Genomic DNA, 15,698 nt, shown 5'->3' with positions numbered 1-15,698 from the left:
ACCTGCTGTTCTCTCTCTGGCTAAATAGGCTTCTAAGCTTCTCTGTTTAGCAAGCCCCTACTCATCCTTCAAGACCCATGCAAATGTAGCCTTTGCAGTGGCACTTAGCCTGACTCCTCTGGATGGCCAGCACTCTCTCTTCTGGGCACCCACTGTACATTCTGGCTCCCATTGTAGGGCACTGATCTGTGGTGTTGAGAATCCCCATCCCCATTCCTCCTCCTTTGCCTGGGAGCAGATCCAGACCAAGCTCGATTTTTCTATTCCCAGCAGTTAGGACACAGACTGGCCTCAGCAGTCCCTCTGTGAGAGCTTGTTCTGTGCGCATCCTTGAGACTATTAATACACCTATGAAGAGCTCTTCAAGCACCGTATCTTGAAGAGGTAATGACAACAATAGCTGAATAACAAGGGGAAATCACTTGACGAGGCCTGTCTCTGATACTTAGAATCTCTTTCTAAAATTTATTGAAGTATAGTTGCTGTACAATATTATAAAAGTTATATGTATACAATATAGCAATTCATTTTTAAGGTTATACTCCATTTACAGCTATTATGAGATATTGGCTATATTCCCTGTGATGTACAATATATCCCTGTAGCTTATTTTACACTTAATAGGTTGTGGAAGCCCAATTGTGAACGATCCATCTGCAAACGGAGGCATCAAATCAAGGTCTCTCAACAAGTAGAGGGAGAAAAGTAAAATCTTGCAATATAATGGAAAAACAGTATAGTTAAATAAGGGTAATAAGTATGCTACCAGCTCCCATTTATTAAGCACTGTATACACCAGGCATTGTTCCACTAGGTGCTTTTCATAAATTATTTCTAATCCCTGTAAGAACCCTGTTTACAAACGAGGACACTCAGGCTCAGAGGGATGAAGTAAATTGCCTAAAGTCACAACTAGTTTCTTAATTCCTCTGAGCAAGTTCCCAAACACCATCAAGTGTCCAGTACTTTGGCAACCAAAAGGTGTCGTTAACTCCAAACCCCGACTGCAGTCAGCGCTCACTTCTGTTGTGGACGCAGCTCCAAACCACATTTCCCTGATGCACTTGGCTCTTCCGGGGCCGCTGCTTAGTGCGTGGTTGGGCTCCTCTCTGACATAAGGATTCCAAATACCTACTGGGGAGGAGTAAACATAACTCCGAGTGTGACACAAATCGCGGGGTACGTGACGTGAGTTTCCCCAACGCACGTGTCAGGAGGCCTCAGCGCTGTAGCCCACCTCACTGAGAAAAGGAAGCCAACTGCAGCCTTTTCTGCCAACAGCCTCGCAGCAAGCCAGCACTGATGTCTGCTTTATCGTAACGTTTGTACCAGACAGAGAATTGAAAGATTAAATTGTTTACATGTGTTACATAAACTGATGTAAAACACGGGTCTGCACATGCCCACAGAGGACCTATTGTTCAGCCAGAGCAACCCAAGCTGCACGAGGTCACACGTGCAGGAAGAGGATTCTTACACACATCACAGAGCTATATGGTGACTCACAGAGGGAACCCATGAGAGCTTGGGTGCCGATGACAATCAAAACTGCTCTATAGGATTGCGGGGTCTAAGTAATGTCACGCATTAAGTGTCCACCAGGTGTCCAGGACAGGTTCCAAGATCCCAGAAGGCTGGGAAAGCCACTTTGAAAAATGCTTCACCTGCTTCCTCCCATCCCTGTCTCTCCCTGTCCTCTCTCCCAGGCTTTCAGCAAAGCTGGAGTACACAGGAACATGCTTCAGGGACATTCAGCTCCCTAGTTGGGATCTGACACCCAGAAGGGAAGCATGACACACAGATGAGGGACTCTCCACCTGCTAAAGGGGAAATCTCTAAATTCAAAGAAACAATCGATTCCATGTCCTCCATTTCTGCAATTCCAGGGGATACCCCCAATTCAGCTCTATCCAGCTGTGGTGTCCTGGGCTAGCCACCGTGTGCTTCTCTATGCCTCGGATTCCTCACTTACAGAGCAGAGACTGGGCTCACTGCAAGGACTAAATAAGACAATTGCAGGTAAACTACCTCGCACAGTACCTCACACATACAAGGACCGAATAGCCCACAGTGGTAGGTTTTGAAAACGGAGAGCAGGTCATGGATGGGGTTCTGGTCCTTTTCAGTTAAACCACATTCCCCCATCCTCCCACCAACTGTCAGATGTCATCCTTTTCCTACCTTCTCTCTTTTCCACAAAAATTTTCCTGGTATTCATTATACCAATACGCAAAGGATGAATAAAAACCAAGTTTAGGTGTAATGATTCTCTTCAATAAACACAAATTAGCTGTTTATTGTGGCAGGCCAAGAGACAAAGATACAAAAAATAGTCCTGACCCTAAGGAATTGCCAGTTGAGTAGTGGAGCAGATAGGAAAATGACCAGATAATGACAATTCCGCAAGATAGTAGCCGTAAGTGGGGTAGGCACGGGGTACAACAGGACACAGAGGAGGCACTAGAAATGATGCACAGCTTGAGTCGCCGGCCACCCACTCACCCCCAGAACTGCCTGGAGGAACATGCCTTACTTCCCTTCTTCCAGACACCACTGTGCAAGTAGCAAGCCCTGCTCCACCCTTACACCAAGGAGGAACAGCTGACCTGGACAGGACAGGCAGCAAATGCCATCTCAGTTTTGTCAGGTCGTTTTTTTATCACATTTGTCAACCCCTTCGCAGCTCCTAGAAGCCCACCAGATGTGATTTCAGGAAACATCCGGATGCCCCTCGCCAAGGAGTGGGCACATATGATGCCCCACTGGCGAATGTGAGAGCCCCATGAGCTCTGCTCAGGAGATGAGTACTGAGCAGGGTGGCGGAGGCAGCCCTGAGTAGCGGTGCATATTCATAGTTCCAAACTGGGGTTCCCCCAACTTCACGTCCTTCCCCTTGTTCACAAGCAATGCCACAGAGAAAGATCCCAGTGCCTCTCTCACCTGTCATACACAACTCCACTAATTGGAGGCAGCCAGTGGATAGTGAGGGACAGGGGGGTCTGCCCGATGACCATGGGTGGGATGGGAATGGGGGTGGGCTTTCGGCTTTGACTCCATTGTTGATATACAAGGTCCAAATAGCAGTGCATTCGGGCCACTTGGTTAGGGGTGAAGCTGTCAGTGCAGTCGTCATCTGCAGAGACAAAAAAGGGAACAAGAGAGATGGAGGTTTTAACCTGCAATGTCCACCAAGGTAGGGATAGATTTTGCCAGGAAATATCTAGGCTGGAGGTGGGAAAGAGAAGGCAGAGAAGAGCACTGGCTTGTCTCTAAAGTAAGTTGGGCTTGGTGTTTACCTTGATGTTGGCCAGAGTGAGACTCACGCCCTGGGGTTCAGGGTTGCTCTGAGCTGACATTGCTTATTCAGGAAACCACAAGATGGCAGTGTTTCAGCATATGGCCTTTTAATTCGTGAACATGTGTGGAGTTGCAGACACCTGCTTTACGCCCAATGACTTTGGCCCAGGTTAGTGAGTATTCATGGAGATGCTCAAGAGGAGAGAAAGCCAAAAAGTCGAGCAGGCAGCAGGACTGGGAATGGTGATCCTCAACTTCCTTTTAGAGCTGGTAAAATTTCCTATTAGGTACACTTTTCATAGGGTTAGAAAAGGAGTTATCTTAGCTTCCAGGCCTTCTTCCATGAAGGCCCACCAGTGAAACACTCCCCTCGGCTTCTTACATGTTTCCTCTGTCCACTTCAAAGGTGGTGCCTAAATAGCTCTGCCCTCCGCACCCCATTGTCTGGTCTCTCTGCCCTGGCAAGGGCCACTGTGTGCTTGTTGGGAGAGGCAAGGATGCTGGTCCTTATGAATTTGATGTACCTGAACCATGCACCAAGATGAGGCTTAGATAGGAATATATTGATGGGTCACCGACAGGACCAGCTCAGCACTTTTTCTTCCCTGCAAAAGCATGGTCAGCATCTGTCCGTTATCTTTTCTTTCTTTCTTTTTTTTTTTTTGGATAGTTATCTAGAACTTATCACCAAGAAGCCCCTGGATGTTATAGAAAAATTACTTCCTTCCTTCACCACTGGAATAAGTCATCAAATCACATCAGTCCTTAATTTTAGGGATAAATTTCAGTCCATTATCAGGAGATGATGAGTAGTATTACTTTTTGACAGAAACAAGGGAGGTGTGAAAGGACAAAGAAGAAGCATAATCCAAGACAACAAAACCAGGACCAAGAAAGTACCGTTTTTTAAATGAAACAGTACCATGTTCTGTAGGCAAGCTAAGAATCAGCCCTTGTCTAGTGCTGGAAGAAGAGAATCTGATACTTTAAAAAATGACATAACAGAAAAAGGAACTCTGAGCTTAAAATTAACCAAGGCCATCTTCTTGACCAATTTCAGAAATAGTACAAAGAGCCACTTTGAACCAGAAACCTCTTTCTCCATCACCTTTGGACTCTCCTTCAGAGTAAATCCCTACGAATATGGGAAAGAAGCAAAATAACCAAGTTCTAGAGGTGAAAGGGCTCTCAAGAGGGCTTTTGGCTTTTTCCCTCTTTTTAACTGAGATAGAAATACACTTATCTTTTAATTTTTAGTGGAGGAGAATCTAGGCAATGAGACCCCTTAATATTTCAATATTTCTTTAAGTTCTTCAAAGACATGAAAAAAAAAAAAGAATATGCCATGACAAATACACTTCAACTCTCTGGCATGAATGACTGCTTGATAATCCTCTCTAATTCCCATACCTCCACCCTCCCGGCCCCAAAAGGCTCCCATGTAATCTTAATAAAAACAAAGACATCAGGACTGTTGTGATACCTGTATAACTCATGTAGTTGCTGAATGGAGCCCCTGGGAAGTGGGTGAAGCCACAGGTGTCATTGATAGGCTCTGGGTCCTGGCACAGCTTACTCTTGGGAGTGGGGGCAGTGTCGGCACAGAGGTCTCCTGTATCCATGGACGGCACCGTCTCCCTGCAGGGGTCGTCACAGGATTCTCTTTCACTGACCCCTTTGAAGACATGGTAGAGTCCCAGGACATGCCCCACCTCATGGATCATGATGTTGGTGTGGCCAGGCATGCCATAATAGGCTGGGTTGAGGACAACACCACCTGTAATGGAAGGTTTGCAAACATCTCTAAGCATGTAATGAACAGCCACCCTCTGTCTGCTGATAAACATTGAATGTTCAATTCCAGCCTCTAAGGGGATGCTTTCTAACTTCTAGTGGCACTCAGTCCCTGGTCTTCCCTCTGGCCACAAATACCTTCTGAACCAATCAGCAAACATGTCTTTAACCTCTGTCTTGGGTGAGTGCTGTATTAAATGCCAGGGATAATAATACAGACAAGGTGACATTATAGAGGGCCAGGATTCTCAGCCCTGGCTGTGCATTAAAATCACTTGTTGAAAAATACAGACGTCCAAATGCCAGCCCCAGTGAAATGAATCCAAACAGTTGAGGATGGGGTACATGCCTCAGTATTTTTTAAAACTTCCCAGGTTGAGAGCCATTGGTCTAAGTGAAAGCACATGCGATTCTCTGAGGACCTGAACAGCTATCTGACCTTCTAGAAGCTCAGTTTTGTTGTCGGTAAAGTGGAGATGAGAGCACTCCTTTTTTTAAAGCATTTGGCACATTGAAGGAGTTTAGTAAATGACAGTTGTACATGCTGCTTCTGATTTTATGACCCCTAATCTCAAGGAGCTAACAACCATTGAGACAAAAGACAAGTCCAACTGAACTACCATGAAATTCTGAATGTCATGGGCACTACAGGAATTTGCTCCACTCTCATTCCTCCCAAATCTCCCTGAGAACACCAAGGGAGGTGCTTCAGAGAAGAGTTCCATCCATTGCATCCAATCTGGGCTTAGATGAAAGACCTAGTGGTATCACTGTATATTACAAAAGAAAAGGCTAAGGATCTCTGAGTGTCCCAACTTCTATCTGTCTAGTTCCCAATCCCTGCTTCTCTCTTCTCCCCACTGAAGACTCTCCTTCTCCACCCCTAAACATTGTCAGGATCAGACCCATCTTCATCTCCAGTACCTGGAACAGGGAATGTCAACAGCTCTGGACCAACCCTCTGGTGTCCAGAGTCATCCTAGCTATATTTCCAGGCTGATCCTGCCCTTGTGTCCCAGATCCAATCCCAGTTCCCCAGACTTGCTTCATTCCTCCTACCTAAGTCCTCCCTGTATCAATAGTCTGCTGAGTATAGCAGGCCCCCCAGAAGAATAGCCCTGCCTTTCTTTTGCCAGATCATATTCAATATGTCCCATTCCTGAACTCTATACAATACCCTATAGACAACTACATACATGGTTTTATGGGCAGGATACAGTCACCAGGGTATCTGGTGCCACACCCATTGGTTTCTGTAATGGGCAGCTCAGTCTGCCTTATTAGGGACTACCTTATTGCAAAGGGCAGTTTCTAAATCCAAGTTCTAGTTTATTCTAGTCTGCCCAGACATGCTGACATTAACCAAGCCATGCTTAGACTTGTCCTGAGATATATTGTCTACTTTCACATCTAAAACAAAGCTAGACCTCATCTTCCTTGTTTATCATTTCTATTACTTCCAGTAAACATTCAACATTATTTTTTCCTTTTATAAAAATATATTCTGTATAATTTTATACATTTGTGCATCATTATTATATCAACCTATTAGGTAAAAATTAGTTTGAAAACAGATCTATTTCAAAAACATCCAGGGTGTCCAGTATTTGAATAAACCTGGTAAAATGAGATATTTCCATCTTTCAAGATGCCTTCCACTTCATGGTTACATATCCAGTTTCAGTAATAATTATCATCAAAGTTATTCACCATTATGCTCTCAGTTCTCCAACAGCAATATCGACCTTCACATCAATGAGGATTCTAACAGAACATGTCTTTGTTCTCTCCAAATTGCCTATACCCATTTGCCAGAATCAAACTTTGAAAGGCTACAACTTGCCTATAAGTTTTGAGTATCTACGCTGAGTAGTTTTTCCCAAATTGTGTTCATAAACTCTGGTCCTGGGTGATACTTTGCAAAAAAAAAGTAGTATCAGTGGTTAAATATGCTTGAAGAAAGAAAGGTAGCATGCCATACCTTCTCTGGAAGATTCACATTGTACCTGAGAACTGTTTTGTCAAAGGTTCTGAAAAGTCCTGCAGCAATTTTGTTTAATCCTTTGTGCCCCAAATTTATTTGAACACAGAACCTGTTTGGGGTAGAATACTTTTTGACATCTGGAATACTGAATTACTCGGAGCGCAATTCATGAAATACTACCAAAGACCAAAAAGCCTCCCAATCAATAGTTATCTTCTATCCACATTCTTGCCCCTGAGCAAATGTCAAATACCTCCTCATCCTATGGTAAGTCCAAGACAAGTTCTCTTGGGATCTCCTCCAGCAGCAGAGAAAGGAACTAGAGCTGAACAGAAATAAGGTTCCAGGAAGAAGGGCTAGCAAAAGTAGCATGTGTCAAAGACATATGCTGGGAGTGTGGCCTTAGGGCACTCAAAGTGGATATGAGCATGGTCATGATAATAGTAGGCTTCTTATCAACCTCTAGAAGTCTCTGCCTCAAGTCCAAATGAGATTTTTCCAAATCTAAAAATATTCACAGTCTCCTTTCAATAAACCTGGTTATTTATAAGAGGAGGAAAAAGCATAAACATGCAAATCCTCAGCCCTGCCAGCAAATCTCCTCCATATCAAGGACAATTGGCCAGAGTTCTCAACCACAGCACCCTTAACACACATCCCCAAAGCAGGAGAATATAGATTTAACCACACGGCACTTAAATTTTAACGAAAAGCATAAGCCTTTGAACATATTTACTGACAGTTATACTTTTGATTCCAGGGAGATGATACTTCTAGCCCCAAATCATCTGTATGGAACACCTAGTAATGAGCTTAGTTACTATATAATTAGAATAGTGCATACTCTCATTCAGGAGTAAGTGCTGTGTACACCAGCCTATGTTAAGGAAAAAGGCCAAGACCCTGGACCTCTTACAGTAATTCTGTCCAGTAGACCCCAAGGTTATAGACTAGAACTTAAGGACTTTGAAATGTGGTCCTGACCCTGACTAGCTGTGTGACACTGGCCCTGCTCTTTAACCTTTCCCAGGGTCTCTTCTGTAAAGTGAGGGGGCTACACAGGCTTATGGCTAAGAGTCCTTCCTATTCTCTTCCTGTGCCTCTGAGAGCTAGCATGCAGGACTGAGTGAGACAATCATAAAAACCACGTGGAGAAATTTGTGTTATGGACCGTCACCACCTCGGCTTGGTGAGTTGTGTTCCCAGACTCCCATCTCTCAGTAGCCTGAGAAGGGGAAAGGCTGGGAATGAGCAGCCGGAGACATCTACTCTCTATCTGCTACAGATGGTCAAGTGATCCACTTACTGCCTGTTCATCCTCACACCCTTCCCGCAAGGGTGCACTCTCCTTCCTCTCTCCTGAGCATGGGCGTCCCACCCTGTTCTCAATCCCTCTTTATTGCAGCTAAAACAAACTGGTTAAGTTATTAGGGGAGTGGGTTTTAATCACTCAGAGACACACACACTGATACACCCATATAGGGAAGAAAGACATTAACCTATTTCATGGTTTACTTTATAAAAGTTCTTTCACATTTTGATGAAAATAACACACACACACACACCCCCCACACGCTCATGCCAAAGTCTGAGTGAGGCATAAGACTCAAAATCTAAAGAGGAATGTTGGTCAAAATTTAAAAAGAGGTGGCGCAGTGGTTGAGAGTCCGCCTGCCGATGCAGGGGACACGGGTTCGTGCCCCGGTCCGGGAAGATCCCACATGCCGCGGAGTGGCTGCGCCCGTGAGCCATGGTCGCTGAGCCTGCGCGTCCGGAGCCTCTGCTCCGCAACGGAAGAGGCCACAGCAGTGAGAGGCCCGCGTACCGCAAAAAACAAAACAAAACAAAACAAAACAAAACACTGTTCATTTTTGTCTCTTCTCATCTGGAAGGATAAAATTAAAACATAATTGAGGGATAAATGTGGTGATAGGATGGGAGGGACGGGATTCCCTTTCCTACAATAGAATTCCTTCCTTTGTGTTCTCTGCTCTCATCTGCCATTTTGAAACAGGAAGTAGAAGGACATGTCAATATATGTTTCAACCATACCTTGGCCCTTCAGTCTTCACTCTGAGACACTATTAGACTATTAGACTCTCTCTACTCTCATTCACCTCCCCAACGCCTGTCCTACAAGGCTTCCTAGGGACTGACCACCAGACCAAGAGCACCTACTCAGGGGAAATTTTGAAGTAATAGTGTGAATTGAGGGGCAACATTTTGGAAATACTAACATTTCACCCAAGTGGTTCCTTGCCTCCCTCCCCCTTACCCTACTGCCAGACTCTCTTGCATACGTTCATTACCTGCATTCGTTCATTACCTTACATTACAGAGTGAAAGGCAAGGAAAGAAGTCCTTTATCTGGATGTGAGATTTCCAAAACCTATACCATTCCCTGAGAGGACTCCATGGTTTAGCCAGCATGATGGATAAATGGAGGAAAGTAATCCTTGCCTGACATTACCAACACTACCACCACATTTTAGCCTAGAAAAGATTCTCCTAAGCCGGAGGAAAAGAGATAAAAAGGAAATAATGGGAATGTATAGATGGTGGCTGGTCCAGATAAAATGGACTGTAATCCATCTTTTGAGATCCCAGTAAAGGGATAAAGATTCAAGATAGGTGCATGTGATCTGACAACAGGGGTTTTTTTTCCTCATTCCAGTGATGGATTCCTGAGTAAGGAGCCTAGTTCTAAAGAATAATGCTGACCAGTGAGGCTAAGAGGGCAGGGTGATAGAGAGCTTTCCAGAGAATTCCTGAAGGTGAAGGACCCTGTGATAGGAACAAGGGTCATCTTAGGTTACCAGCATCACCTGATGACTAAGGACGAAATGGATCCTTCCATCTATGGCCTTGGCATTTATAAGTCAGCTCTGCAGTTAGATACAGACCCAGGCAAAAGAAACTCAATTGACTAAGAATAAATCTCTACTACCCAGCAACAGCGGGGCTCAAAATAAGTATAAAGTTCATTATAGAAGAATAAATAAAAGTTACATTTCTTGCATACCTGAATGTTGTACTGGAACGTGAACTCACTACATGCCAGTACCACTTACTTGTACATAGAACATAATATGAATGGGGCTTTCTGGATTTAGCAACTGGTGGCCATGTGTGGCGCAGCTGTTGCTTAATGGACTGGCGGGGAGCACAAATACCTTCTTAGGAGAACTTTCAGCCTTGATTATAAGAGACGAACTAAAACACTAAGACAGGGTTGTTGTGTGGTCCAGAGGATGGTGCAGGGGAAGAAAAGAGAGAAGTTGCTGATTAAAAGATTAAATCTCAGTAGCAGACAGCCAAGCTCCCAAAGTGATGCTGTATCCAAGTTCCAACTGGCTTTTCCCAGCTTAAGCACAAGACCGCCAGAGTAGCACGTGGCAAAGAGAATGATTCCCAAAGTCACTTCTATTAAAAACAAAACAAAACAAAACAAAAAGGAAACTCAGGCAGCTTGAGGAAAGGACATGAGTTGAAATGACTTTAAAAGAGTTCTGTAAAACTTTTAGGGCTGAATGTTATATGCCCATAAAACAAGGAGGTTCAGAGCTGGTCTGCAGGTGCCTCCATAATTACTTCCAGTTACTGGCTGAGACACACTCCCCCCGTCACACTCTGCAAGGAAGTGACAAAGCTATCAAAATGTGTGGGGCTCCAAGGAAGGAGCACTTTGGAGCAGGGCAAGGGAAGAAAGTGGCAGAGGTGGGCTGACAGACAAAGGGAAAGAAAGAAATGGAAAAGGTTAAAAAAAATCACAAGTGCTTAGAAAATGAAGCAAACTTTTAACAGAACCAGCCCAGGAACCATTCATCTCCAAATCTTATATTGGCTTCTTAGTTTTACAGCCTGTGGTCTCATTAGAAAGAAGTCCTAGTTCGGGACAAGACTGAACAAAGAGAAGAATGTGTAGAGGGTAAAGATTTTGCAAAGTCTGATGTCATTTTTTATCTCCTTTTAAACTCTTTCAGCCACTCCTACCCACAACGGGCAAGCACTCCAGGCTTGCTTTTTTTTTTTAACATCTTTATTGGAGTATAATTGCTTTACATTGCTGTGCTAGTTTCTGCTGTATAACAAAGTGAATCAGCTATACGTATACATATATCCCCATATCTCCTCCCTCTTGTGTCTCCCTCCCACCCTCCCTATCTCACCCCTCTAGGTGGTCACAAAACATGGAGCTGATCTCCCTGTGCTATGTGGCTGCTTCCCACTAGCTATATATTTCACATTTGGTAGAGTATATATGTCCATGCCACTCTCTCACTTCATCCCAGCTTACACTTCCCCCTGCCCGTGTCCTCAAGTCCATTCTCTGCATCTGCATCTTTATTCCTGTCCTGCCCCTAGGTTCTTCAGAACCTTTTTCTTTTTTTTTCTTAGATTCCATATATATGTGTTAGCATACGGTATTTGTTTTTCTCTTTCTGACTTACTTCACTCTGTATGACAGACTCAAGGTCCATCCACCTCACTACAAATAACTCAATTTCGTTTCTTTATATGGCTGAGTAAAATTCCATTGTGTATATGTACCACACCTTCTTTATCCATTCATCTGTCAGTGGACACTTAGGTTGCTTCCATGTTCTGGCTATTGTAAATAGAGCTGCAATGAACATTGTGGAACATGACTCTATTTGAATTATGGTTTTCTCTGGGTATATGCCCAGTAGTGGGATTGCTGGGTCAAATGGTAGTTCTATATCTAGCTTTTTAAGGGACCTCCATACTGTTCTCCATAGTGGCTGTATCAATTTACATTCCCACCAACAGTGCAAGAGGGTTCCCTTTTCTCCACACCCTCTCCAGCATTTATAGTTTGTAGATTTTTTGATGATGGTCATTCTGACTGGTGTGAGGTGATACCTCATTGTAGTTTTGATCTGCATTTCTCTAACGATTAGTAATGTTGAGCATCCTTTCATGTGTTTGTTGGCAGTCTGTATATCTTCTTTGGAGAAATGTCTACTTAGGTCTTCTGCCCATTTTTGGGCAAATATTTTATTCCATTCTGAGGGATGTCTTTTCATCTCGTTTATGGTTTCCTTTGCTGTGCAAAAGCTTTTAAGTTTCATTAGGTCCCATTTGTTGATTTTTGTTTTTATTTCCATTTCTCTAGGAGGTGGGCCTAAAAGGATCTTGCTGTGATTTAAATCATAGAGTGTTCTGCATATATTTTCCTCTAAGAGTTTTATAGTCTCTGGCCTTACATTTAGGTCTTTAATCCAATTTGAGTTCATTTTTGTGTATGGTGTTAGGGAGTGTTCTAATTTCATTCTTTTACATGTAGCTGTCCAGTTTTCCCAGCACCACTTATTGAAGAGGCTGTCTTTTCTCCATTGTATATTCTTGCCTCCTTTATCAAAGATAAGGTGACCATATGTGCTTGGATTTATCTCTGGGCTTTCTGTCCTGTTCCATTGATCTATATTTCTGTTTTTGTGCCAGTACCATACTGTCTTGATTACTGTAGCTTTGTAGTATAGTCTGACATCAGAGAGCCTGATTCCTCCAGCTGTGTTTTTCTTTCTCAAGATTGCTCCGGCTATTTGGGGTCTTATGTGTTTCCATACAAATTCTGAAATTTTTTGTTCTTGTTCTATGAAAAATGCCATTGGTAGATTGATACGGATTGCGCTGAATCTGTAGATTGCTTTGGGTATTATAGTCATTTTCACAATGTTGATTCTTCCAATCCAAGAACACGGTATATCTCTCCATCTGTTTGTATCATCTTTACTTTCTTGCATCAGTGTCTTATAGTTTTCTGCATACAGGTATTTTGTCTCCTTAGTTAGGTTTATTCCTAGGTATTTTATTCTTTTTGTTGCAATGGTAAATGGGAGTGTTTCCTTAATTTCTCTTTCAGATTTTTCATCATTCGTGTATATGAATGCAAGACATTTCTGTGCATTAATTTTGTATCCTGCAACTTTCCCCAATGCACTGATTAGCTCTAGTAGTTTTCTGGTAGCATCTTTAGGATTCTGTATGTATAGTATTGTGTCATCTGCAAACAGTGACAGTTGTATTTCTTCTTTTCCGATTTGGATTCATGTTATTTCTTTTTCTTCTCTGATTGCTGTGGCTAAAGCTTCCAAAACTGTGTTGAATAATAGTGGTGAGAGAGGGCCACCTTGCCTTGTTCCTAATCTTAGTGGAAATGGTTTCAGTTTTTCACCATTGAGAATGATGTTGGCTGTGGGACTGTCATAAATGGCCTTTATTATGTTGAGGTAAGTTCCCTCTATGCCTACTTTCTGGAGGCATTTTATCATCAATGGATGTTGAATTTTGTCAAAAGCTTTTTCTGCATCTATTGAGGTGATCATATGGTTTTCTCCTTCAATTTGTTAATATGGTTTATCACATTGATTGATTTGCGTATATTGAAGAGTCCTTGCATTCCTGGGATAAACTGCATTTGATCATGGTGTATGATCCTTTTAATGTGTTGTTGGATTCTGTTTGCTAGTATTTTGTTGAGGATTTTTGCATCTATGTTCATCAGTGATATTGGCCTGTAGTTTTATTTCTTTGTGACAGCTTTGTCTGGTCTTGGTATCAGGTTGATGGTGGCCTCATAGAATGAGTTTGCGAATGTTCCTCCCTCTGCTATAGTTTGGAAGAGTGTGAGAAGGATAGGTGTTAGCTCTTCTCTAAATGTTTGATAGAATTCACCTGTCAATATATCTGGTCCTGGGCTTTTGTTTGTTGGAAGATTTTTAATCACTGTCTCAATTTAAGTGCTTGTGATTGGTCCATTTATATTTTCTATTTCTTCCTGCTTCAGTCTCGGAAGGTTGTGCTTTTCTAAGAATTTGCCTATTTCTTCCAGGTTGTCCATTTTATTGGCATATAATTGCTTGTAGTAATCCCTCATGATTCTTTGTATTTCTGCAGGGTCAGCTGTTACTTCTCCTTTATCTTTTCTAACTCTATTGATTTGAGTCTTCTCCCTTTTTTTTTCTTGATGAGTCTGGCTAATGGTTTATCAATTTTGTTTCTCTTCTCAAAGAGCCAGCTTTTAGTTTTATTGATCTTTGCTATCGTTTCCTTCATTTCTTTTTCATTTATTTCTGATCTGATCTTTCTGATTTCTTTTCTTCTGCCAAATTTGTGGTTCTTTTTGTTCTTCTTTTTCTAATTGCTTTAGCTGTAAGGTTAGGTTGTTTATCTGAGATTTTTCTTGTTTCTTGAGGTAGGATTGTATTGCTCTAAACTCCCCTCTTAGAAATGCTTTTGCTGCATCGCATAGGTTTTGCGTTGTCGTTTTTTCATTGTCGTTTGTTTCTAGGTATTTTTTGATTTCCTCTTCGATTTCTTCAGTGATCTCTTTGTTATTTAGTAGTGTGTTGCTTAGCCTCCATGTATTTGTATTTTTTACAGAGTTTTTCTGTAATCGATATCTAGTCTCATAGTGTTGTGGTCGGAAAAGATACTTGATACAATTTCAATTTTCTTAAATTTACTAGGCTTGATTTGTGCATTTAATGTTGTCCCAGAGGTCTCTGAGACTGTCCTCAATTCTTTTCATTCTTTTTCTCTTTATTCTGCTCTGTGGTAGTTATTTCCACTATTTTATCTTTCAGGTCAATTATCCGTTCTTCTGCCTCAGTTATTATGCTATTGATTCCTTCTAGTGAACTTTTAATTTCATTTATTGTGTTGTTCATCATTGTTTGTTTGCTCTTTAGTTCTTCCAGGTCCTTCTTAAATGTTTCTTTTATTTTCTCCATTCCATTTCCAAGATTTTGGATCATCTTTACTATCATTACTCTGAATTCTTTTTCAGGTAAACTGCCTACTTCCTCTTCATTTGTTTGGTCTGGTGGGTTTTTACTTTGATCCTTCATCTGCTGTGTGTTTCTCTATTTTCTCATTTTGCTTAACTTACTGCCTTTGGGGTCTCCTTTTCTCAGGCTGCATGTTCGTAGTTCCCATTGTTTTTGGTGTCTGCCCGCAGTGGGTAAGGTTGGTTCAGTGGGTTGTGTAAGCTTCCTGGTGGAGGGGACTCGTGCCTGTGTTCTGGTGGATGAGGCTGGATCTTGTCTTTCTGGTGCAGAACTACATCCAGTGGTGTGTTTTGGGGTGTCTGTGAACTTAATATGATTTTAGGCAGCCTCTCTGCTAATGGGTGGGGTTGTAGTCCTGTCTTGCTAGTTATTTGGCATGGAGTATCCAGCACTGGAGCTTGCTGGTCGTTGAGTGGAGCTGGGTTTTAGCCTTGAGATGGAGATCTCTGGGAGACATGGGGCTGGGAGGTCTCTGGTGGTTCAATGTCCTGAACTCAGCACTCCCACCTCAGAGGCTCAGGCCTGAAACCTGGCTAGAGCACCAAGACCCTTTCAGCCACAGCAACAAAGAATGGAGGAGCGTTTTTGTGTGGTCTGCTAGTCTTCTACTAGTCCCTGATTTTCCAATCCATTCAGGAAGCAGATTCCTGTTTTCATGTTGTATTGATTTTCTATTGCCATTGTTCTTTCAATGTCTCCTCAGCTATCCAGGGCTCAGCCACCTCACTCTTCTCGGCTGTGGCCCCTGGGGACTCAGAACTGCAATGTGGCCCAGCATCCCACAGGGTTGGGGGAGGGACGGGGGTGGA

General features: G+C 42.8%; 1 protein-coding gene across 2 annotated transcripts in view; it reads right to left on the bottom strand.

Annotated features, from left to right (window-relative positions):
• Positions 1-15,698, bottom strand: part of PAPPA2 (pappalysin 2) — a gene marked incomplete at its 5' end in the record, with an annotated part of 281,240 nt that overhangs the window by 160,600 nt on the left and 104,942 nt on the right. For both annotated transcript variants that reach the window (XM_082656927.1, XM_082656928.1), the window contains 2 exons: positions 2,941-3,133; positions 4,781-5,074. In XM_082656927.1, the coding sequence (XP_082513053.1) occupies positions 2,941-3,133; positions 4,781-5,074 (487 nt within the window). The remainder of the gene's footprint in view (positions 1-2,940; positions 3,134-4,780; positions 5,075-15,698) is intronic.

This window comes from Grampus griseus (genome assembly GCF_964374135.1).
Source record: "Grampus griseus genome assembly, chromosome: 1".
Taxonomy (NCBI): Eukaryota; Metazoa; Chordata; class Mammalia; order Artiodactyla; family Delphinidae; genus Grampus; species Grampus griseus.
Note: the sequence above shows the minus strand (reverse complement) of the source record. Positions and strands in the feature narration are given on the sequence as shown.